Below are 24,789 nucleotides of genomic sequence, written 5' to 3' on the forward strand. Positions count from 1 at the left end.
TGATCTGAAAGTGCTGCAGTAACTGTGGGGGATTTGGGAACAGTAAAAAGTGCGTTCAAAGGATTATGGTTACTTGAACGATGTAAACGATGTCCCTTGGTCTGCCCGTGTGTTTGGGATCTCGTTCCCATTCTTCATCCAGAAGCTGTCCTTGTGTTGGGTATGAGCAGCAGTAAGATTACAATGAAGAGTAACAGGTTTGATTGTTGCATCCAGTGGCAGGATGATCTGATCAGAGGCATTGATCTTTGGTTCTGGAAAACAGAGAAAAAGTCAAATCTTATACCAGAACTCAGGCTTGAAGATGTTCTAATTCTTCCTCCCATGCTGTGGTGTGGTAGCTGTAGGCTGTGTGCTGTTTTTAAATGATCTGTGTAGGAGGGAGACTATGAAGTGAAGTCAAACCTACAAATAAACAAAAGGCATAGTTAAGTGCATGTATTCTTCAGATTTACATTTACTTTTTAAAACAGAAATGCGGTACCTTGAATAATGCATATTTATTAGAACAGGACTTTTTGGCAGATAAAAGAGATGTCTGCTCTTCTAATAATTTAAATGGATGGGTTGTTTAAGAGATTCTTTTATAATATTCTTTTATAAAGAGTGTTTGAAATTGGATTGGCTATAGAAAGAGCAGGAGTGAACGGAGTCTTCTCCAGAGTAAAGTCTATACCGTGGTGGCCCCTGCTTCTGCTATTGCTTCACACTGCTGGTCAGCTGGCTAACAAAAGGCTAGGATAAATTTATGTTTCTTACGAGGAAGTAAAAATTTTTTAAATAAGCAGCTGAAAGCACACTCTTCTGAAGTGAAAGCAGTGATATTAATTGATATTCTGCTTTAAATACAGTAAAGTGGTTCATTTCAAAGATTACTTGTTAAAGAACAGTTTGATAATCTGTTTAGTGATTAAGCACCACTTGTAATTTTAAAGTTAAATAATAGGTGGCCTTTCAAGAGCTAGAACTTTTCTTTTTAGCCACATGTCCAATTTCATTTTAGTTTGCAACTGTGTGCTTTTACCTTCTTTGAAAAACATAAGTCTGAGCGCCACTGTGCCTTTTTTAGGAAATGCAGCTGAGCTCATCTGCACAGCTGAACATTAGCATCTGTGATGCATCAAGAGCTGCTGCAGCTTTTTTTATGTTGCATCCACCTAAAAATGTTTCATTAGGTTTTGCATTGGCCACTTATAGATACTGACTGTTATGATGTGGATGGTGACTAACTAAATCTGATTTTTTTGGCTGAATATAATTTACATGGGGTTATGTAAACAAGGTCTTTTGGTTCATGAGAGATTTTAATTTTAAAATAAAGATGAAATAACAGCACTGCTATTCAGGCTGCTTATGAAACATAACCATCACATACGTAAAGGGTGTCATCTGACAGCAAGGTGCCCTTTGCTCTGCCTTGAGTTGTGAGCAGGAGGCCTCCTCCGCATTGCCCCTCCCCCTTTCTTTAGGGCGGGCCAACCATGGCAACAACGGAGCTCCCGAGGGGAGGAGCAGAGAGGAGAAGCATCATAATCCTACTACTGCCTGCTGCTGCAGAGCCACAAGCAAAGCAAAAGGGAACTAATGGGAGGCTACAGCAGGAACTAGCTGACTGACAATTGACTTCTTTTAGCAATCACCTCACCCTCTTCCTATAGATTTGGATTTTAAGTAGCTAAGGGGATATGTGCCCCCCTCCCATCACTCTCCTTTACAAAGCAGAGCAACATTTGCTATTAATAGCATCTTTGAGACATGGGTACAAACACAACGTGAGGTACATAAATTAACATTTAGCAACATGGCACAGCGGTCCACTGGCAATTTGGATGGAAGGTTACATTGTTGGAGCAAAAAGTGTGATAATTTTCCAATGCACTGGAAAATAAATTCCAGTAATTTTCTCATACGCTCACCAGCCAGTTTATTGTATACCTCTCAGCAGTTAGTTGCACAAACTGCAAATCTGCCAATGGCATGGTAGCAAAGTTGGGAAGATCCCTGTTGATCAAGTATATCGAGAATGGTTAAAAAATGCTTGGGCAGTGTCAAAGGAGGAATTGTCTGACTGGTTCGAAAAGATAGAAAGGCATCAGAAAAGAAGCTACTATAACCCCGTCATTTCAGTCAAGATATTTTATAATACTAACTCTACACACATGCTGGACCTCAGCAGATGGGCTGCAGAAGCCAAACTGACCCCTTCTCCGGTCAGCAACAAACATTAAATCAGGACAGGTTTCATACAAATTCATTAAAGTTTGGAAATAACAAGAAGAACAAAGTGGCCTGATCCGTTTAATATAGATTTCAACCGTGAAATTAAAAAATGTAAGGTTTTTGGTGAAAATGGCATGAAAGAAGGATCCACCCTGGTTGTATCAATAGTTTAACATGTTTACTTAATGGTGTACAGGGTATTTTTATTTTACAATTTCACTGATTTGGGGATTATTTAAATACCACAACCTAGTTCCAAATTATTGCTAACCAAGCCTACTGTTTATGAAAATACTTGACCCATCTCTAAATGACTACATCTAAAAAGATACTACACAATGTCACAAAGCTCAAATCATTTAACAAATAATAATGAGTTTAAGCAACTGTTTGTTGCTAATATGTCACTATAGACCAGAATCTTTGATGAATGCTATAAAAAAGACTGTCCTGAAGGCAGAATTTGGACCCTACCCCTTTTTGATCTGGTGTTTCTCAGGTGTCTGTTGTAACAATCAACAATGAAGAGAAGCTAAATAAGCCAGAAGGCCTCTGTTAAACACATGCAAATTTGGAATCACTTATTAAAGCGATAAAATGAAAGTTAATAGCAACATTTTGGTTCCTTATTTTGCAAGTAAACTAGAAATATTTTGAATATTGTAGTTTGTATTAAATATGCCAACTAACAGCCAGTAACCAAGTGGCTTAATTCTGCAGGTACTTAAGAAACAGAAGCACATTTTTTGTTGTTGTTTTTTTTTTTTTTTTTTGAACTTTGTTGACCTCACATTGGAGAAATTTACCTCTACATTTAACCCATCCCCGGGGAGCAGTATGGGGTTAAGGGTCCTTGCTCAGAGAACCAGAGTGGCAGTCTGTGGGAGTGGGGCACTGATTACATTTAGCCTACCTTCACTTTGGGGCCACATGCATTATTGTACATTTTTCTGTTGCATTGAACTCTAATAATATTAATACTTTTTTATACTGTTTTACATTTTTAATGCCCACGTAATTTCCTGTTTTGTTGAATAAAATAATATTTTGTTTTACACATGTTGTGTTAACAGCACTGTATGTATGTTTCTCAAAGTTTCAGGGTTGTGCTTTATAATTTTATGCGAATTTTATGTCATATTTGTCATATTTTCTCACTAAAAATATTTTGAAAGCAAACCATGCAGATAAAAACATGAAGAGAGTAATTTTTGCAGATATAATTCATGCATGCATAAAGAAGAAATATAATTTACTTGAAAATTAAAGGTACACTTTTAGTCATTACTAACATTTATGGGGTTTATATACTGTATGTATCCTTAATTGAATTCTTCTACAGAGCTGTTCATATTCACACAGCAATATGATGAAAATACATATACAAAAGAGACATCCTGTGTTAATCAAGTCTTCCAAGCTGCAAACTATACATATATAGAACTATTATGTATAGCCTGTAATACACATGCAATATGTTGCATATTGCATGTATATTCAAACATTTTTTTTTCAGTAATGACAAAACCCTGTGAGGGAGTACATTCGGAATAGAGAGGGATTATATAATATGTAAATGAGACCGTTGGAGTTGCATTGGCCAGACAGTTAATTGCACAGCACTCACAAAAAATAAAATAAAATAAATGTTGCCCAATCACCAAATTCAGCAAGGACCAGAGTTCTCTAAATTTCTCAAAGCTTTACTATGACTAACAACATTCCACATTTCCCTGTGCTCCAGTGGGCAGAGCACTGGAGCATGCACAGATTAGAAGGGTCCAGTTGAATATGTGTGTGTATGTAGAGCTAAAGGTTAGGGGATATAATGTCATTACTGATTCACACTCACACACTTAATGGCTGAGAAGGCACAAGGTAACAAACTGCACCGACAGCTCCAAAGAGGGTGTTACGTTGAAGTAAAAATTTAATCTTCAGACGCTCCAGGCACCCATGTGGTTTTATCCTTTATTGGATTACCACACATAAATTTGAAAGCAGTAAGTGTCTGCTTTTATCAGGAAGAAGTTGACAGCAGGAATCACTGTTTCACACCCGAATAGATCCCCTCCTTGTGTCTTCTTATAGTCCCATTTACACCATGCCCAAAGTGAAAAAGCTAAATCAAAAGCACTATTACTTCAAAGCACCACTAGGTTTCCACAGCATTTAGCTAGCAGGCAGGGCTTTGAAGTAAATAAAACAATCAACACAACAAAAGAGGCACAGCATGATGAGAAAGCAGGATCACAAATGAATCTAGGAACAGTAAACAGGATGAAATTGAGATACAGAGGAAAAAAAATCTGATAACAAGAACGTAAAAGGACACATAGATTTGGTAAGAGAGGGAACAGAAACCAGATAAAAACTAGAGAAGGATTCCTGGGTTTGTGGTCATCTATGTCATTTTCAGGGGGATTTAGGGAAATCACAGGCAAAACATTAGGATGTAGCCAAAGATTAAATGAAACCACTGGCATAACATTACTCTAGAACAGTGGCTTCTGGGTGTTGGTAGGGATCTTATACGGTTGGGTAGGATTTGTAAATGTTTACAGCAAATAGACCACTCACTCTGTAGCACTGATATGGTGGCCTGGGCGCGGATCCAGGTAATGGCAGGATTTTGTCGGAGGTCATTGCGCCTGGGGTCGTTGCTCGCTCGACACTCATAGGTCCCCGAGTCCTCCAATGTGAGACGAGTGATGCCGAGCACACTGACCCCATTGGTGCCGTAGGCCGTGTTGATGGACACCCGGCGTTTGCGAGCTCCGTCCCACAGCTGTTTGAAGGACTCGGCTCGGTTGACTTCTGAGTACCACCACTGGATCTCCGGAGTGGGGTTACCGACCACCTCGCAGTACAGCTCAAAGGTGTCCCCAGTAAGCTTAGTCTCAGACAGTGGCGACTTCACAAACCCAGCTGGAGAGGAGAGGTGTTTCAAGATCAGAATCAGATTAGAATCAGCTTCATTTGCCTGGTTCATGCATACAAACAAGACATTTGACTTTGGTTCCACTTTGCTCTCAGTGAAGACATTGTAACATAGACAAAACAAAAAACGATTATAGAAATGTTGGTCGCGAAGGAAAGGGTTAAAGAAGATTAGAGAAGAGGGAAGGCATGGAGAGACAAAGGGAAAGAGACGGTTATTAAATAGGGTTAAAGTACATAAAATGAAAGAAAGGTTAACGGTAAATAATAAAGAAGCAAGCCTCAACGTCATTGATAGGAGAAAAAAAGAAAAGGTTAGTTAGTGTTCAAGTTCAAATCAAACATGTATTTTTTTTTTAAATAGTAACAGTAGTACTTTCTTGTTTATCACAATTTCCCTGCTTTTTCTCCTCCCATTTAAAATTACACTTTGGTTTAACAAGACAGAGCTGTATGTGAAAGGTCAACAGATAAATAAAGAGTATGTAACAGTTAACAACTTCATATTTCCAGCCCTCTAAATGAGATGCTAAAGAAAATGCAGAAATGAATGGAGCTTTTTTCCAACTTTTTAAAACAGAAAGGAGTTCTACATCCCCCCTCCACCACCTGTTGCTGTGCATTCTTGGTGAGCTTAGTAAAATATGACTTTTACAGTTTTCTTACGATAAGAGACAAACCCTTTCCCAGCTAAAAATAGAAACCCTCACAGCGTTAAAGCTACTAAAGAATGTAAGCCTTTCATCTTTAGCCTGCTGGACTGGATTTGGCAATAGAAATGATGACACAGACCCAGCCAGGGGGGGTCACAGTCAGGCTGGTCACGCGCATCCTTTCTGCATAGTCCACAAGTGGTGTTGGTACTGTCTGAAAATACTTATCTTCAGACTTGTGCATAGCAATTATCTCTAACATCTTTTTTATTACTTTCACTTTTCTAAATGGGAAAACTTTTCTAAAGGATTTTTGATGATGATGGACTATTTTCTAGAAACTTTTTTCTTATACAGCTAATTATTGATGCAGGCAATTTTTTTTCTCTCTGTATTGAGATCTCGTGTCTAAAATGAAATCTTATTTGATGCTGTACAACTTAAGCAGTAGTTTAAATAGGAACGTTATTCATATTAATTACAAAACTAGCTTGGAAAAGGGTCTCTGCAAATATATACCTGAGCCTTAAAGGAGCAGCATCTATCTCACCTGTGGGTGATTTAAAGCGACAGTCTGTGAAATCTATGTAAAATTTTCTCATTTTGCTTTGTACAAATAACATAAAACTGTTGTTTTAAGTGTTATTTAACACTTTTATTACACAAGTATTATACACTTAAACTAGCTGCAACTGTTCAGACATGTTTTCACACCTCCAATCTAGTAGTTTTTTTTTTCATAATTTCTGCTCATACTTAATAGTCCTTTCTGTGCAAATGCAATTTTTCCTTAACTGTGCTGTTAAGGATGGTGTGTTCTGGAATATGTCCCAGAACACACCAGGTGAGAGGTGAGTTACAGTGTAGACATGTTTCCAGTCTGTCACAGAGCTGATATGTACAGACAGACAAACACCTTCACACCTACTTTCACACTTTAAGGCAATTTGGAGTCAGAGACTCATACAGCACACATGCCAATGAACTCTAGAAGGACACTGGAGGTTGAACACATTAATTCATGGCCATGGTCTTATTTGACCCATTATCAATTCAACAATCAGCACCATAAAACATTTTGGTTCATTGAAGTATACTTGATCTGAAGAAAAAAGATGGTTTCCATTTTTTTTTTCCTATCCAAAGCTGTTCCCAGATACTGCAATATAATTGTATAAGCTCACTGTAATCTCATTTTGTCCATATCAGAGTGTGACAGCAACGGTAGAAATTAGGTCAACCAGATTATATTTTGGATAAGCTGGACTTTAGGAGTGGGGGTTTCATAACTAATAGATAGTCATTGATGCACAATAGTAAAGAAACCCACAGATGCATTAAATCTTGTTTTTTGACTCTCATCTAGTGAGAAAAAGAAATGTGTGAATATTTGTAATTGCTGTGAATTTAATAAAAGCATCCTTAACCCTTCTATGAAATCAATATGCAATATCAACAGTATTACCAAACCCATCCTTGGTCGATGCCTGATTCATGACCCTTTTCCACATCAGTGCTTGGCCCAACAACACACTGCCAGCCTTAATGAACCTCATCTGATGACAAATCACCTGCACCACAGACAGTCTCCTCCGACCGTTCTGCAGCCTCTCAGCTGTGACCACATGTGCTTAGGTAAATCAGAAAAGTATAGCGCCTTAACTCTGGCCTGAATTGCTCTAGAGAAAATTGGAACAAAGAGCTTGTGGTCCCAAGCGGGTCAGTCTCTGCATTGTGTCTCAATACAGCAGCTTACCGGCACTCTTCCATCTGTTAGCACTGCACACAGTAATGCATCATAAACAAAGCAACAGATAAGGCTGTGGACTCACAGCTGCTAAGGGCTGCTAGAGTTATGTACCACAGTAAGAATGCTGCCACTGGTTCTCATAATTTATAACACTACGTTTAAAAATTGATCAAAATCAATACATTTTTGTCACCATACTTTTTTAAATCTGGTTTGATTTTCGAATCTTTACAATACCACATTTTTTTTATTCATTTTTTTTTTTGCGGATCGAAAACTGCCTAGGGGACTAAAGTTTAGAAATAATTTAAGTCCAATGAAGACAAAGAGTTTTGATGCCCCACAGGGTTTTATGAGCTCATGCTAAAACTGTACATGTCTACGTAGATTGAGACATACCTGAGGAAACATTTAAAGAACAATCTGGACTCATCAGATTGAGACTCTGCCAGTCTGTCAAGGTTCTTACTTTTTGTTGTCGACTGTATCAATTTTGCTTTTACACTTTCAGGGTTCATTAAATGTTGCTGATTATAATAATATTACATTGTATAAGACTTAAATGGAATGCAATTGATAAACTGTAATGCTAAAAGTATTGGGTTATATAACCCAACCAATTAACTGAGATGATGGATTGAAAAATGAATTGATGTTATAAACTGCTTCTTTCGCTGCATGTTTATAAAGTTTGGTATGGAGAAAACTGAATGAGTTTCACAGTCCCTGACCTCAACCTTACAGAACAAAACCTTTAGGATGAATTAGAGCCAAGGCTTGACTGACCCTCAGTCAGACTGGTAAAAGATGTTTACAGAATAATTCAGGTTTTTTCTTGGAATGGGGGTCAATCAATTAAATGGACCCAATAGATGAAGAACAGAATGCAACCAAAGCTCAGGTACTCCAACAACATTTAATTTAAACATAAGGTGAATATATTACCTTATAATCTTTAGGTAAGTTTTAAATGAATGATTTAAATGACTGTAATAAAATATAATATTAATAAAGATAATGATTGATATTGATAAATATTTATAGGCAATATTATTGTTTTTAATATCTATCTGTCCGACTGTCCGTCCGAATATGAATATATTAAAAAACTAGAATAAGGAGTTATAGTTAATTAATAGGTAATTCAAAAAACTATTTATTTAATATCAGTTGAATGATTATAACTGTAATTTGCTTACTGACCAGGGGTTTTAGCCTCTTACCTAAAGCAGCGGTCCCCAACCTTTTTTGCACCACGGACCGCTATATTGCAGACAATATTTTCACGGACCGGCCGGGGGGGGGGATTTGATTCAGTAAAATGATATGACTGGCATAAAATCAAATACAAACAGCATAAAAATAAAACAAGCCAGTCCCATCGAGGCGTAATCGGAGAAAATGACAGACGAAGTGTGCTCCTGATGTCCAGTCTGCTCCGTAGCTTTGTTTTGGTTGCTGTAACCGCAGAAAATCCCGCTTCCAAAGATAGGATGTTATAGATAGGATGAGTCTTAACCTGTGTCATTGCACCGACTGATGTAATTGGGAATACCACCATTTTTTTATATTTTTCAAAATAAAACATCACTCAGATGTTTGGGGACCGCTGACCTAAAGGGTTTGACTCCTGAATCCGGCTGTTGTCTTTCACCAATTTAGTAATTTAGGCCATGGCCATCAACAACGTTATTAATCACCAACCAAATTAATATGTCTCTATTCATTCGGATGCTACTATAAGAAGAGTGAATCCAGCCTGAGTGACAAATTGTTCACTGTGTAAAACCAACACGAAAGACCACGGGTTAAAATACAATGGTACCTTTATTAACTAAAATCACACAGTATTATACCTAATAACTAAGCAAACACTAAACACTACTGAGAATGAGCAAAATTAAAGAAATAAAAGGGGAAGAGGGGTTTAAGAGTCTGTTCAAAGTCTGAGGGATGTTCGAAGTTTAAGGTGCATTTGAAAGTCTTTTATAAAAGCAGCAGATAAAAGGTGAATAAACCCTGACGCAGAAATGTTAATTGCAGTCAAAAAACAGTTACGTTTCATTCAGTTTATAGTAAAAAATGAATAATGACTCAGGAATGCATTACTTATTATGAGGCTGAAAGACCCGTTAGCTTAGCTGGCCCCAGGGGTTCTGGTTCAACTGAAACAAAGACAGGGTTAGTTCACGATGTAGCAGTTAGCTTAGGCAACACGTGTCTCGTTCGGTCTGTAGTAAGCATTAGCATTCAGTTAAACTCTTAAACCATCAACAGTTGAATCAGCAGCTTATTTCAAATGAAAACAACATCATGACTATCTATTCTACCTAGTTAACTCAAGCAGAGCACTTATTATGCCTCGGATGTAAAGGAGGGGGAGGGATGATGTTATTGTTTTGGTGCGGTGGAGTGAAGGCATTCGGCGTGTTCTGCAGACCCCACAGTGGCACAGTCCGTTTGTTCAACAGCAACTCAAAGAGACTTGGATCAATCCACAACAATATCAAGATCAAGATGCAACAATAAAAGGCGATTTATAAGGGGGTTCATTTTATAACTTTTTTTATATTTTTTTTTTTCTCACCATCATCAAGAACTTGAACTGTTCTTCACCTGCATGTGTAGCTTGATGTGCTCCTCTTCCAGTGACTGACGGACTCCCTAACGGCATCTGTGGGCATCATGTGGCAGTTACCACAGCGACAGTACGTGTTGACGGTGCACGTATGCATGTATGCCGAGATCCTTGAGCTTCTTTTTTTTTTTTTGTATTTTATTAGATGGTCATATTACTCTTAGCTCTTAAAGTCATGGGGAAGCGACTGGTCCAACCGTTGCATTTGTAAATTCTCCCAAGTGGTCCATGACTTTACACTAGTAAATAAAGTGAATGTGATTGGTCGTTTATCAATAGGGCGGGGTTGTTGTGGCGGATGACGGTCTCCTCCGTCATACTTTTTTTTTTTCAGAGGAGGAAAACAGGCACGAAGATAGTGTGGAAGAGGACACCAGGGCGGCAGAAGCTTGGTTTGGTGTAGAAGGCTTACAGCCATACATGTTTGAGCCCTTGCCTCAGAATCTTGCCAGTTCTATTAGCTCTACACCTAGATCTTCTTCCTACATTCAGTTTCAGTGTAGTTTATTTTTACAGTTTATATATATGAGAGTTCAGGCAAAATATAAACACAAAAATACAGAGGACATGACCTCTGTGTCCTCAATGATAGTGACGGCCCTGAAGTAAGGGATGCTTTATAACAGAGGTCTTCAACAGGGGGTCCGCGGAGGTACTGCATGGGGGTCGCGGAAGTCTTGGTTGATTACTTTTTTTATATTCCCTCCTGCAATTTTTTGCAGTAATTAAAATGTCTTTAAGTCCACATTAACATGAATTCAATAAACTGTAGTAAATAGATAAATGGAATAATCCCAGGTAGAAATTACTTTCGTTACATGACTCCATATGTAATAGAGTGACTATAGGACCAGTTTGATATAACACAATTTCATACAATATATATAATTAGGGGGTCCCCGCTCCATCTCGCAATCAGTTTGGGGGTCCTTGGTCTCGAAAACGTTGAAGACCCCTGGTTTATAATAAAGAAAACACATCTGCTGCAATTCAACAGATTTAAAACTTAAGGACAGGAAAGAAAAATTATTAAGAAAGATTAGAGAAGATACATTTCCAGGTATGAGATGAATCTAGGAGAGCGGCATTAGTTGCTTACAATGTAGGCATCTATGTGCATTGCCTGGAGGTATGGGTAGTAATTAGCATTTGTTTCTTTTCTGCACTAACATCTGGGCCTATCAAGCCCATCACACAGCCCTGCAGGGCAAATACAAGCCTTCCCACCTACACAGTTAAAAAACAGCTTCACTTCCACTAAGAATTTACTACAGAACTATTTGCAATGATTACAGCAAAAGAAAAAGCCATGTTGTGACACTTAGCACACTAATGTGTCATTGAGGCCTAATAATTACAATATTATCGCTAATCAAAAGAGGTCAGGAACGTCCTCTCAGATGAAGTCAAATTAGATGAGAGAAAAAGTCAACAGATGACTTAATTCAAATTCAGGCTAAGAAAGACTCTAGAGAAATACAAGCTATGCAAACGGCAGACAGCACCAAGCCAGCGAGCGGACCAATTTCTGTGCTGTTTAAACAGGGAGCTTGCACAGACAGTGAAAACAAAACACAAAGCAGCCAGCCGGTGCTCGTTCATTTCAGAATCATTATGGGAGAAGCAACATGACAGAAGATGGTGCAGTGGAGCATTTGGACAGACTTCTGTAACTTATGGACAGGAGAGAAGTAAACTCAGCCTGTCTTAACCAGAGATGCTGTCAGCTGACAAACAGATGTGATTGTCTCTTTTTAGTTTGTTCCAAACAAGTTTTAATTCTATTTTTTGGGGGTTAGAGTTAAGAATTACCAAAAGATGTATATTAGATTACTTAAAAAATAAATGGGGGAAATAATGATAATAAATGAAAAGGAGCATGAAATATAAAAAAGGTGCAACTGTAAATTTTTGATTTGAAAAATTTGGTGAATTATGAGAAGTGTTGGGAGCGTTACTTAAAATAATTAACTAGTTATAGTAGTTAGTTACTGCTCAATCAAAGTAACTAGCTACTAAAAAATATAAATATGCAGTTAACTTTTTATGAACTAAAATGTTGAAGAATTGGCATAACTTCCTTGTTATTGGAACTTTAAATACAACTATTGGTTCAATTATAGAATATAAGGTGTTTGTTATTAATTATAAAATTAAATAATTAATCAAAAGGATTACATGTCTTCAAAAATGTAAAATTGATTACAATATTTTCAAGTGTGTGTTTGATAATAGAATTGTAATATCATTATGTAGATGTGATTGATGTTTTTGTTTAGAATAAAAGTAATAATAATAAGATATTCTAGAATTCTTTATTTTTTGCACATTGATACCCTTTAACTGGCTTTAAAACAGGAGTGGGGTGAAAAAAAACAGGGTTACACTATTATAAAAAAAAAAAAACCCTAGCAGGACTGCATCTCCGACTTTATGATCTCAATATTTTTTGTGTGAAAAAAATTGAAACAATGCAAGTAAAATCAGTGGAGCACTGAGATTAAAAAGAATATTTTTTTTTATAGGCAGCCTGCTGTTAGTCAGTGTTGAGGTAACAGAATAGCTTGGAACCAGACAGCAAGGCTGTGATGTTAAATGAATATCAAATTCCAGATACTTTTTAACCATCAAATTAAAAGAACATGCAGAATTACTTAAAACTCTTGTAGCTTATTAAAAGAACGTTTAACCGGAGGACTAGTTTGACCTAAAAATTAGTCCATCTTCATATTTGTAGTCAACCTATGTCTATTCATGACGCCATATCTGCCCTAACACGTTCACTCCACTCCCATTTAAGTTGTGCACAGTAATATTACAAAATAGAACTGCAGTCTGAAGGCGGATAAAAGTAATAGACAGTCCAGTCTCAACCACCCCCCTCCCCCACTTCCAAACCCCCACCCTACCCTCTGTGTAAGTAGAGTAGAGAGCTCCCCTGAGGTCTGACAACAAGCCACACACCATCACCAAGCAGCCTCTGGGTGAGTCAGCTGCCTGCTTACAACCTGGATGTCCGTCCCCAGTCCTACTCACACACACACAGAAAGCAGAGGGCAGGAAACCCCCTAGGGTGGATGAACTGAAATATGGGGCCTGCTTCGTGTTGAATATGGGTGCTTCTTTGCTATACCTGCATGTTGTTGACACATACTATTTTGTTTGTTTTTTGTGCAATTTTTTTTGTAGTTTTATGGATGGTTATTCTATTTAATTCAACCATTCTTACAAAAAAAAGGAGGTATATTTGCTTTTCGAGCTCTCACAACTTTTTCTCAATATCTAAAAAAAAACAACCTTTTAACAAGTTTTTCTTTTCTTTGTGTTTTTAAATCCGTAGTGATAACGGATTTCTCGGTTCTTCTAAACAGTCACTGGACTGGTTTTGACGCTGTAATTCTGTTAGGTCAAATCCACTCAGGAACAGACTTAGTCCACGTTAACAGGATTAAGGGACGGACTTAAAAAGGGGTGCTTCACATCTAAATTGTGTCTTCAACTCATTGCAATGTCTGATAAAAGAAACGACCTCTTTAACCTCTTAAAACGGAGGTCTTCAACAGGGGACAAATGTTTTTCTTGTTCTAGAGGTGGCAAGTATATTATTATATACTATATTAACTATATTTTAATTTGACAAGCCAGATCTTCTAGCCGTTCTTTTTCCTGTTTGGTGCGATTGCAATAGCTGATCTTGGCCTGGCCGGAGCGGAGCCTGAACATTTAGAGTAAGTCTAGCTCAACCTGCTGCTGTGAAGCAGGGTTTTCCACCATGAACAGAATCAAAAAATAAATATGGGTCCAGGCTCAGAATGAGCCCCTTGATATGTGCTTGAGAATGGCTTAGTCTCCATTTAAACCCAGGTTTAAAGCCTTGCAGGGCAGCATAAAGCCCACAGCTCTCATTAAGCCGGGAAAAAAAAAGAAAAAGTCAGTTCAGGTGTTTTAAAAAATATGTGAATCAGGAAATTGTCTATATACCAAACTTAACAATTGTCATTCTCTACTTCAAAAAATGCTTTAGATTTTAAAATGAAAAAAATTCCTTTTTTTTTTTTTATTTAAAAATTTAATTTATAACGTGAATGCATAAAAACCTTATCTTATTTCAGTGTTAAATTCTGTTTAAAGTAACAGATCATTAAAAATGTCTCTGGACCTTTACTGGTTGATGATTTTCTTTATTCGGACCCCGCTGATTTCTAATTGGTGACCCCTGACCTACAGCATCATCCTGGTGGAAGGAAGCTTGCATAGCCAATGATTGAGATGGGGCGACAGTTGTGTCGGATGCAGGAATTTGCCTCGTAAACCTTTCAAATTTATCAAAGGACAAGAAATGATTAGATATCTCAGATATTTTATTACAGTTGACACATAGTAACTGGTAATCATAACTAGGGGTGTAAATAATAATCGTTTTGTATCGATGCATCGATCCAAAAGCCGACGATCCGATGCATCGACACGTCCGCAAGATAATCGAATCATGTTTTTATTTTCCTCCGGTCTATTTTTATCCAGTTGCTCCTGGGCGTAATTCTCCCTCCCGTGCTGCGGTGGTGCTAAACCTATTTTGCCCTCCTACCGCGCTTCCTGGTTATACTCTTACAGCAGTTTGTTGCAGCAAGCTTGACACAGACATTTTTAAATTATGCTCAGTATTGAAGTGTGGTCTGTGCTACACGCTGTGGGTCTAGATACGGCCGAGGCGATGAGGAAGTGGGGGCGAGTTTAGTTCGACGACGGAGGGACAATGGGGCAAAAAGAGCGGAGATTCAGCTGGAAAAAGGGTCCCAGCGTTCTCGCGCACCTCGCTCTTCTAGCGGGTCGAACTTCACGAGTTGTTTTCCGCAATTTTGGTCATAAAAACAAAACAAGCCGGCCTCCTGTCTGGTGCACTGTTTGCTATCAGCTACAATCTGGGAGAGGTGCAGCGGAGCGTCTCTCAAGGGGGCGGTGACGTCGACACTGGAGCCTTCTTCTTCTTCTTCTTTTATTTAATGGCGGTTGGCAAACAACTTATAGGTGCATTACCGCCACCTTCCAGAATGGAGTATGGACCAGACAAATTATTATATTCTCCCTAAAATACCCGTTCTTCTTAGAAAATTAAAAATACTACCAAAAACTACATCCCCAGATGACCTTTGAAACAATTTCCTTATATCTAGTTTATTTTTATTCCTGTCTAACTCTCTACGCAACATCTCTCTTTCCTGAGTATATTTATTATATTCTAAAAAAATATGTTGGACAGTTTCTCTGGAGCCGAGGTATTGCATTGAACTCATTACACTGATATTGTGCAGTATTTTTGCAGTATTTTTTGATGCAACTTTTCTACTTCTGTTATTTGCTCTTGTTTCTAAAGAAAATGCATAATGATATTACAGCTTTCATTGATTTATTTCAAACTTGAAACTTTGTTTAGCCTGTAAGGTGTAAAAAAATAAAATAATAATAATAATAAAAAAAAATAACCGATTAATCGATTAATCGAATCGAATCGAATCGTGGTGTATTCTTGAGTATCGAAAATAATCGAATCGTTGGGTCAGGAAATCGATACTGAATCGAATCGCCATGATGGATGTGATTTACACCCCTAATCATAACTGACCTGAAACAGCCAAAGTTTAGCCCATATTAAAGGAATAATGGAAGATGTTCTTTTTCTGGATGGATCATCTAAATAAGTGGTCCTCCTAATTGTCAATCATTCTGGTGATATATTTACATAATGTCGTCCTTAGTGCTCGTCCCCATTTTCACTCACTCAAAAATTGCAGATATTCTTTTGGAAAGTAAGCCTGCATGAAATGCGCTCGTGCACACGTTTAATATGCGTTCCCTCTCGGAAGTGGATACAGAGTTGTGCATGTACATTTTTTTTTTCAAAAATATAGAGGGTGGGTCTTTTCAAAAATTCGATAAAATCCTCCCCTATACATTTAATTAGGGTTGTCAAAAGTATCTATACTCAAAAAAGTATCGATACTTAAACATTGTATCCGGATACAATACTCATTTTCAAAAGTATCGATACAGTGCTACCACCAGTGGCACCTAAGCAGTCATTCATCTAAAGTGCAGAATAGAGGACAATGCACTTTCAGAACACTGTGTGATTGAATAATTTTGTGCACTTTTCAGTTTCAGACTTTTTTTGTAACAGGTAAAGAATAATTTTTGTTTCTTAACCGGTTTGGCTAGTGTCATTGCTATGTGTGCAAAGCATAGCCAAGGAAGGAAAACTTTATTTTAATTTTGTAATTTTTTATTTTTTTATCAAGCTTGCTTAATACTGTGCACAGCAAACACCTTCAAAATATTGTTCTTATTATTTATTGTATTTATTTATTGTATTTTAATTATTAATCAAAATATTTTTGTTGAAATTTGGAGTTTTTGTCCTTTTTGTCTCCTTTTTCTTTCAGAAGAACAGTTACCCTATTGTTTATTCTGTGATCCCTGGCAGTGAACACGGTCCCTTAGCATTGTTGCTGCTCAAAATAATACACCTCCGAAATTTTGCTTTAAACAGCATAAAAGACATGATCACAACAATCAATAATTTATATTTATGAAAAGAAGGAGAAGAACAACAGAAAAATGAGAAAGACAGTGAAATGTAGAAGAAAAATAAATGTGAGTTATAAAGTTAGATTGGCCCATGAATTAAAGTCCAAAGTCGTAGACAAGTATATTTTTCATATCCTTTACGAAAGGGTTTCATTGGTCTAAAAATTTGCAAGAGGCCGAATCAGGTTGATTAAGCAGTGCTTTTGATAGGGCATGCAGCGATCTTTGGTGTGTGAGAAATTTGATTTTAGTGGACTGCCCTCTGTGTGTTTGGAAAATACTGTATCAGCTTCAGCATTAGTATAAATGCCAGAACTGTTGCTCAGATGCAGCTTGTGCAACACCTCAGAGAGCAACTTTTACTCAGCCTTTAATCAGCTATGAATAGTATTGTGATTGTGAGCTATGTTAAAGGCACACTATGCAACATTTTTCAGTTAATTAATGTGTTCCATAACGTTATGGATGATTAAATGAGTCATTTCAGGTTGAACAAAGGTATTCTCGGCCGCCCTGGTGGTCTGTGGGGGAAATACCGCACTTGCAATTGCAGGAGCACCGACCCGCACCCACAGGCTCAGAAGTCTCGCGAGAGTCGGTCTTGCTTTACGGCGAGAACTGCTACACCCCCCAGTTAAAAGCATGCTCGTTGCTAGCACAGTGGCGATCTTTGTGCAGTGCTGCTTTCACACCGGACGCAGCAAAAGCAGCAAAATCGCGTCTGCTGCTTCATTTTTACTGCTTGTACCAGTTAGTTCTGACGCGCGTTGGGCGGAGCTTCACTATCCTTTCTCTGCCTTGCAGCTATATTTGCTGTGATCAGTAGAAATAAAGTAGTTTTAATATGTTTTTAAGTGAGAAAATACACCTGAAAACATAATCAGTGCAGTCAGTTCATTCAGATTATCATCCTGCCTTCCAATATTTTTTCTGTCGGAGCCGCTCAGACCCCCACATACCAGCGGTGCGCCGACAGTAGGAATCCCTTCATCAGCAGCCTCTGGCCGGGTCGCGTCCTCGCGGTTCACCGCGGCAGCTGGTAGGTGTTTTTCATCTAAATAATCCAAACTGCAGGCAGCAGGATAATAAAAGCGAACATATTCTGCCGGCAGATTTCTGCATTTTAAGTTAATTTAGGCGTCAATAAACTGTTTAAGAGGAGTGATGATAGCGCTCTGATCATCAGCGCTGTGTCTCTCTCCCTGCCAGCTCCCAGATCAGCTTCTCTGATTGGTTGATGCGGCGCGTCGAGCAGCAAAAATTCAATTTTTCCATCTCCAGCAGCAGCGCGTTTGCGGCGTGTCACGTGCGTCAGATGCTTAGTCATTCGTTGCGTTCGCCTGTCTGCTAAGCTCAAAACAACCGCGCCTGGCTTGACAGAGAAACCAGGAGAACAGCTGTGCATATTTACGACAGTGCACTTTTACTTTCGCCCTCTGGGGGGAGCCTCGCTGGAAAATCAACACCGGTTGCATAGTGTACCTTTAAGTCAGAGGAAGCTCTGAGTTTTAATAACTACTAAAAAGAAACTGTAAACTACCTGTGACACTTTTAAACATGTTCTAGGTTGATTAAGGCTTTAAGTAGATGTCAGGAATTTTAACCTAGCATAAACCAGATTGATGCATGTAGTTAAATTTGAAATATACACATATCCATCTGGAAAGCCTCATGTAGAGAGTGTTTGCAAAAGGGAGGGACATTTAGTACAATTCTTCGTGCTGATTATGTACATGCCAAATCTCGCAACAATTCATCTTGTTTGCAAGGTAAAGAAATTCTGACTTCTCTACAGAAGATTGGATCTTTTCAAACTTTCAGCATCTATCAGAAAGCATTCAGGATTGAAACTGTTGGCACCGTTCTTTCTTAGAACACAGAAATAATGTATTTTTTTTTTATGATGGTAATCTTAGCTAATCACTAATATAACTAGGTTAAACAAATTTAAATCTCTATCACACTCACATGTGGAATACATGAACAATTTTAATTAAATGTGTTTTTTTTTATATGCTAACTTCAAACACATCAGTATCTGCATGACAAAGCTTTAAATAAATGGGAGAATGGCCACAGCATGTAAAACAATTGCTACAAAAACATTTTAAACTGACAGCTGTCAGTAATCCATAAAACCGAGGAAAGAGAAGCAATAGCAGCTGTTTGGCAATTTAAAGAGAATTATTTAAGTGTAAAAAAGAATGTTAACTATTACCGTAGATTTTTTTACATCCAGTGAGGAAAAATAGTGTAATTGGCTTATGAAAAACCTTCAATATAGTTGCACTTTAAATACATTCCTCTTAGTTTACTTTGCATGTTAATAGTGCAAAACGTAGACCAACTGCATGATATCAATAAGCTACAGCTGAAACCAGACCATAGATATGATGTTAACTTTTAAAGTTGATGGCACTGATATGAGAAAACTCAAGAAAACCAGAGAATAAGTAAAGACCACAAGCCACGGTGGAAAGCTGATAGCTCCTTTTTTACTAGAAAATGTCATCAGATAGAAGCAGATCAACTCTGTATAGTTACAAAAAAAAGAACAGCTCAAATGTTGAAATCAAAGTTATTGCACAATTTATTGGCAAGGGCATATTACCAGCTGGTATCATGCATCCTCAAGATAATGCTTTAATTTCAATAAGTCAGTGCATGTCCAGATCTGTAACTCTGTTGGGGTTTTCTTATTCTGCAGTGATCAGTAAAGATCAGGCAACATTGTGATGGGGTCATGGCTCACTAATGCATGTAGAAGCCAGTGACTGACTCATGTGGAGGTTAATGCTGGTTGTGATGGAAAGATGTCAGAATATATCGCACACCTCAGCTGGCTGCGTTGAAGGCTACACTGCTGCAGGCTGTCCATGCAGAACCCTGTCTACTGCCTACTGTAGCACCAATAATAGGCATACGAGAATCCTAATTGGCTAACAGTGTGGTAGAAGAATGGTGTCTGATCTAATAAATAGAGTTTTCTTTAGGAAAACATGGATGGCTCGGTTGGTGTGCATTGCATATCTGCAATTCTGAATGCATGGTGGAAGGGTTAGGTTTTTAGGCAAAGTTCTCCTGGTTAACCTTATGCAGAGAGTCCTCATTGCACTAATTTGCACACACAACCACTCTGTTTGAATTTAAGAAAAAACTATTCATGATGAGTGAACAAAATGTTGCAAAAATGTTCCTTTGAGGAACAAAATGTTCCAAACCAAAGTGAGTGGTGTGTTCTTTATTGGATAAACTCTCCAAAAAAAGGGTCCGCTCCTCAGGATAAGAATCAGCTGTGCACCTACACCTTAATAATAGAGGACACTTTTCAGGAGCAAAATGTCCATATTTTGAATAGAGCAGATAGATGGTTTGAGAGAAAAGTAAACAAAGTAATTTACATTCAATTAGACTGTAAACAGAGGAGGAGGCATAAAGGTGCATTCAGACCCAACACAGTGTCGGCAGCAAGTAAGTTGGGTTTTCATTGTTTCCCTGTTCAAACTAAGTGGGGAAGGGCAGTACTGCATGGAGAAAGCGGATTGCTGTGTTGAAACATCTTAACTTTCCTGTAAAATAGTATTGTGGCAACCAATTAGAAACTCTTTTTAGTTGGGATTTCTTTTCAGTTGAAATGGGATAAGGAGGAAACATTTTTCAGAAAGATGAAATATGGAAGCTCTTTCTGTGATTTTAGAAATAGTGGTTTTAATTTAATCCTGGAAGGACTTTTCCATGCATAATGGTCTCCCCAAGCAAATTCAAAAGTTGTGCATAGAGAAAAATTCAGCAGCAGTTTGTAATGTCATGTTTTACCTGTGCTTTGATTGTGAAATGCCAACAGCGAGACCTTGACAGGAAAAGCTGAGGGGCAAATCCAAATTGAAAAATATAGGATGCTGATAAGGTACTAAATATTGTGTAACAATCATTTCCACCACTATATAAGTTAAACCACCAACTGTTATATTCAATACCAGCATAGGAATGCCATGTTGTGTTATGCGATAACTTAATATCAAGAAACAAGTGCAGCACTATCTTCTGTTGGGATGGTGACATCATCGGACGACATAAAAAATTATTCTATCTTAAAAACCAAATCAGCATAAATTACAGTTTTACCTGCAACAAATCAAGTAGACTGGAAAAGTAGAAAACTTGGATTAAATTCTGAGCTCATCGGGAGCAAGGTTGACCCCTGGATGACATAAAAAAATAATCTTTGATATCTATGAAACAAAAGCAGCATACATGATGTTTTATTTATATATTTATTTTCATAATTACCAGTCCTAATTTTCACTGCAGAAACATATTATGAAGCCTATTAAGCCTAACATGAAACAGGACTATTGTTATTTTTCAATAACCAATTAAATAAAAACCATAAGCAATAAAACCCATCCATCCATCTTCTTCTGCTTCTCCGGGGTCGGGTCGCGGTGGTACCAGCTTCAGCCTTTAATCCCTCTCCCCAGCCACCTGGGCCAGCTACTCTGGGGGAATCCCAAGGCCCTCCCAGGCCAGCTGAGAAACATAGTCCCTCCAGCGTGTCCTGGGTCTCCCCCTTTCCTCCTCCCTGTGGGACCTGCCTGGAACACCTTATCAGGGAGACGTCCAGGAGGCATCCTAATTAGATGCCTGAGCCACCTCAACTGGCTCCTCTCGATGTGGAGAACCAGCGGCTCTGAGTCCTCGCCGGATGACTGAGCTCCTCACTCTAACTCTAAGGGAGAGCCTAGACACACTATGGAGAAAACTAATTTCAGCCGCTGGTATCGGGGATCTCGTCCTTTCGGTCATGACCCAAAGCTCATGACCATAGATGAGGGTAGGAACATACATTCCTAAATCAAGAGCTTTGCTTTTTGGCTCAGCTCTCTCTTCACCACAACAGACTGGTACAGTGCACACTTCACAGCAGACGACGCACCAATCCACCTATCGATCTCCTGCTCCATCTTCCCCTCATTTGTGAACAAGACCCCAAGATACTTAAACTCCTCCACCAGGGGATCAGTACATCATCCCCAACCCGGAGAAGGCACTCTACCCTTTTCCGGCTCAAGACCATGGTCTCGGATTTGGAGGCACTGATCCTCATCCCAGCCGCTTCACACTCGGCTGCGAACCGTTTAAGTGAGAGCTATAGATCACATCCTGATGAAGCCAATAGAACCACATCATCTGCGAATAACAGATGCAATCCTAAAGCCACCTAAACAGGTCCCCTCAACACCTTGGCTGTGCCTAGAAATTCTGTCTATATAAGTTATGAAAAGAATCGTTGACAAAGGGCAACCATGGCGGAGTCCAACCCACACCGGAAATCCATGATGAGCACAGAAGTCCAACAACAGAACATCACTCGAGTTCAGGTCAGGTGGGCCATTCCTTCCAGCCACACCTCCCCAGGTCTCACTCTCATTGCCCACGTGAGCGTTGAAGTCCCCCAGAAGAACAAGGGCGTCCCCAGGAGTGGCACTCTCCAGCACCCCCCCTAAAGACTCCAAAAAGTGTGGGCAATCTGAACTGCTCTTTGGCACATAAGCAGAAACGACAGTCAGAACCCGTCCCCCCACAGCTATGCGGAGGTAGGAAACCCTCTCGTAAATAAAATATCAGATCCTAATTCTAAATAGTGTCCGTGCCTTGTCTGAAAATGACCAATTTCGCTGTGTTATAAAGTACCTGGCCTGATTGGTGTCTTAACAATATCATCTCAGATTAGAGACATGTCACCATGAAACTGTTCAATATTCAAAATTCATTCTTCGTTATTTGTTGTTCAATAGATGCTGGACAAGCCAGCTAATTATTGGAAATCTTTTAAAGAAGGTTGAGGAACTACAATTACAGCAACGCACAACACAGTTATGTTTGTTTTTTTAAGACCTTATGGGGAAATTTAACAAAGCAGGAATTAAACTCCTTCCTGTAATAAACCCAATGCAGTATGACACCTGTAAAGTGGTGATCCAAATAGGTACTCTCAAAGTAGTGTCAGTTATTCCCTGGTAAAAATTATATTTCTTTTAATTCCTTTTAATCATTTCTCTGCTTTAATAGAAGTCAAGGATTTGTTTCCCCCCCTTGTTCTACTTGTATTTCTAGTTAATTATTCATAATTAAAAATCTTTAATTTATGTTTTTTATATCTAATTTATTTCTGATGTTTATTGTGGTTTTTGGAGTCCCTGTCTCACGTTTACAGATCTTCTGTGCGCCATATGTTGCTGCGTGTGTCTCAGCCATATGTTTACCTCTCCGGAAATGTAATCACAAACTGGAGAATTAGGGACCCATTTATTGTGTGTAATTGTTTGGTCCCATTAGCTTCTAAAATATGCAATGAAAAGAAACTGTCTGACACTAATAAAGAGTACAAAACTAACCAAAAGTACAGAAAGACCAAGAAGAGTCTTTATGATAATAAGTTGATATATAAAGATGTATAGAGAGAGAGAGAGAGAGAGAAACATTGATCGTTTTTACTTTTCCCCTGAAAAAAAACACTTTTATTGCATGAATGTCCTTAACTATAAGGGCCCAACCTCTCAGTTTAAGCTAAGAAAATATTTGCATAATTAAGGAGGGGTTCAATTCTTCATTTGATTAATTATTAAACAAATTTGAAGCAAAACTTAAATCTGTCACTACCTCCACACTTGCAGTGTGAGTACTGATTAGTTGTATACGGGGGTGTGGGTTCCAAGGATAAAGACAAATTCTAAGGTACTAGAAAACACACAGGTTTTCATTATGTTAGTTTGTTTCTCAGTTGTTTTTATGCTAAATTATCTTAGAAATGCATCAAATAATTTTGAAAATCGTTTTGATAGCTCCATTGTAAAACCTACTCTTTACAAAGAGCCGCCTGACAACTTTGTTGGATTACGTTCGCAATGTAACAAACCACTCTGGAGTTTGCTAAAGGTCCTGATATGGTTAATTGAACTTGCAACATCCGCCAATTTCTGTATTTATATCTACAAAAAGGAATGGACTGCATACCTGGTGTGAAAATACCATCAGACATATCAGTCTTGGCTTTGAAGTTAACTAACCTGGTTGGGTTATTATGCCCTATTTACACTAGCCCTCTGAAAATGATCTGTCCCTAGTTTGGACCGAGCATGAATTAGTTAACGTGCCAAGCTTGGTTCCTATGACACGTCATGCTAGCACAGTTCCTCACCTCCTATTGGTGGTCTACAATACTGCAGCTCTCAATGTGGGATTGACGCACACAAAATTGGCGGCACCCATGACATTCAGAAACTTATGTGCCTGGATAGCATCCTCTGCCCAAATGTCAATGAGAGCCTCAATCTCAGCATCATCCTAGATCGCACCACGCTCTTTTGATGCCATTTACTGTTAAAAAGCTGAGAAGTTTATGTTGTGAACAGGTGAAGAGATCTGTGAATTGCAAAGCCGGATACAACGGAAGAACCTGCGAAATTAAGAGAGGACGCAGTCTGTCCATGTGCTCTTTGTAATCAGAGAACCGAGCCACAGAGGAACCTTGCCGAGCCCTACTGATGATAGTACTAGATTTAGCACCGTTTGGTTGTGTCTGGCACGGTGCAGTTCAGTTGCCTTCCATTTACACTCAACTGTTATCTCGATTACCGTGCTTGGACTGTTCTCAGCATGGTTTCAAAAGGCTAGTGTAAATTGGGTATTAGAGTGTCAAAAAGTACGAGTTGGAAAGAAAATGACACCTCCTCCAGCTACCCTACATAGAAAAGCAGGAAGGGGCTGTTGTGACCAAAAGACAGAACCCCCTGATATCTGCTGGACCAGATTCTGTCTCTCTATCTACCTTGAACCACTGTCCTGATCAGCTTTCTCCAGTGCTCACAGACATTTTTAACACCTTAATGGAGACATGCCATGTGCCAAACTGCTTCCTCTATTATCCCTGATCCCAAGATGCCAGGGTCTACAGGACTTAATGACTTTAGACCCGTCGCCCTGACCTCTGTGGTTAGGAA

General features: G+C 38.6%; 1 protein-coding gene across 2 annotated transcripts in view; it reads right to left on the minus strand.

The window, feature by feature from the left end:
• Nucleotides 1-24,789, minus strand: part of nptnb (neuroplastin b) — a 53,020-nt gene that overhangs the window by 15,467 nt on the left and 12,764 nt on the right. For both annotated transcript variants that reach the window (XM_038307200.1, XM_038307199.1), the window contains exons 2-3: nt 4,801-5,148; nt 74-254 (exon numbers count right to left, since the gene is read on the minus strand). In XM_038307200.1, the coding sequence (XP_038163128.1) occupies nt 74-254; nt 4,801-5,148 (529 nt within the window). The remainder of the gene's footprint in view (nt 1-73; nt 255-4,800; nt 5,149-24,789) is intronic.

Source organism: Cyprinodon tularosa, unplaced genomic scaffold (genome assembly GCF_016077235.1).
Source record: "Cyprinodon tularosa strain WSP-4 unplaced genomic scaffold, ASM1607723v1 ctg602, whole genome shotgun sequence".
Taxonomy (NCBI): Eukaryota; Metazoa; Chordata; class Actinopteri; order Cyprinodontiformes; family Cyprinodontidae; genus Cyprinodon; species Cyprinodon tularosa.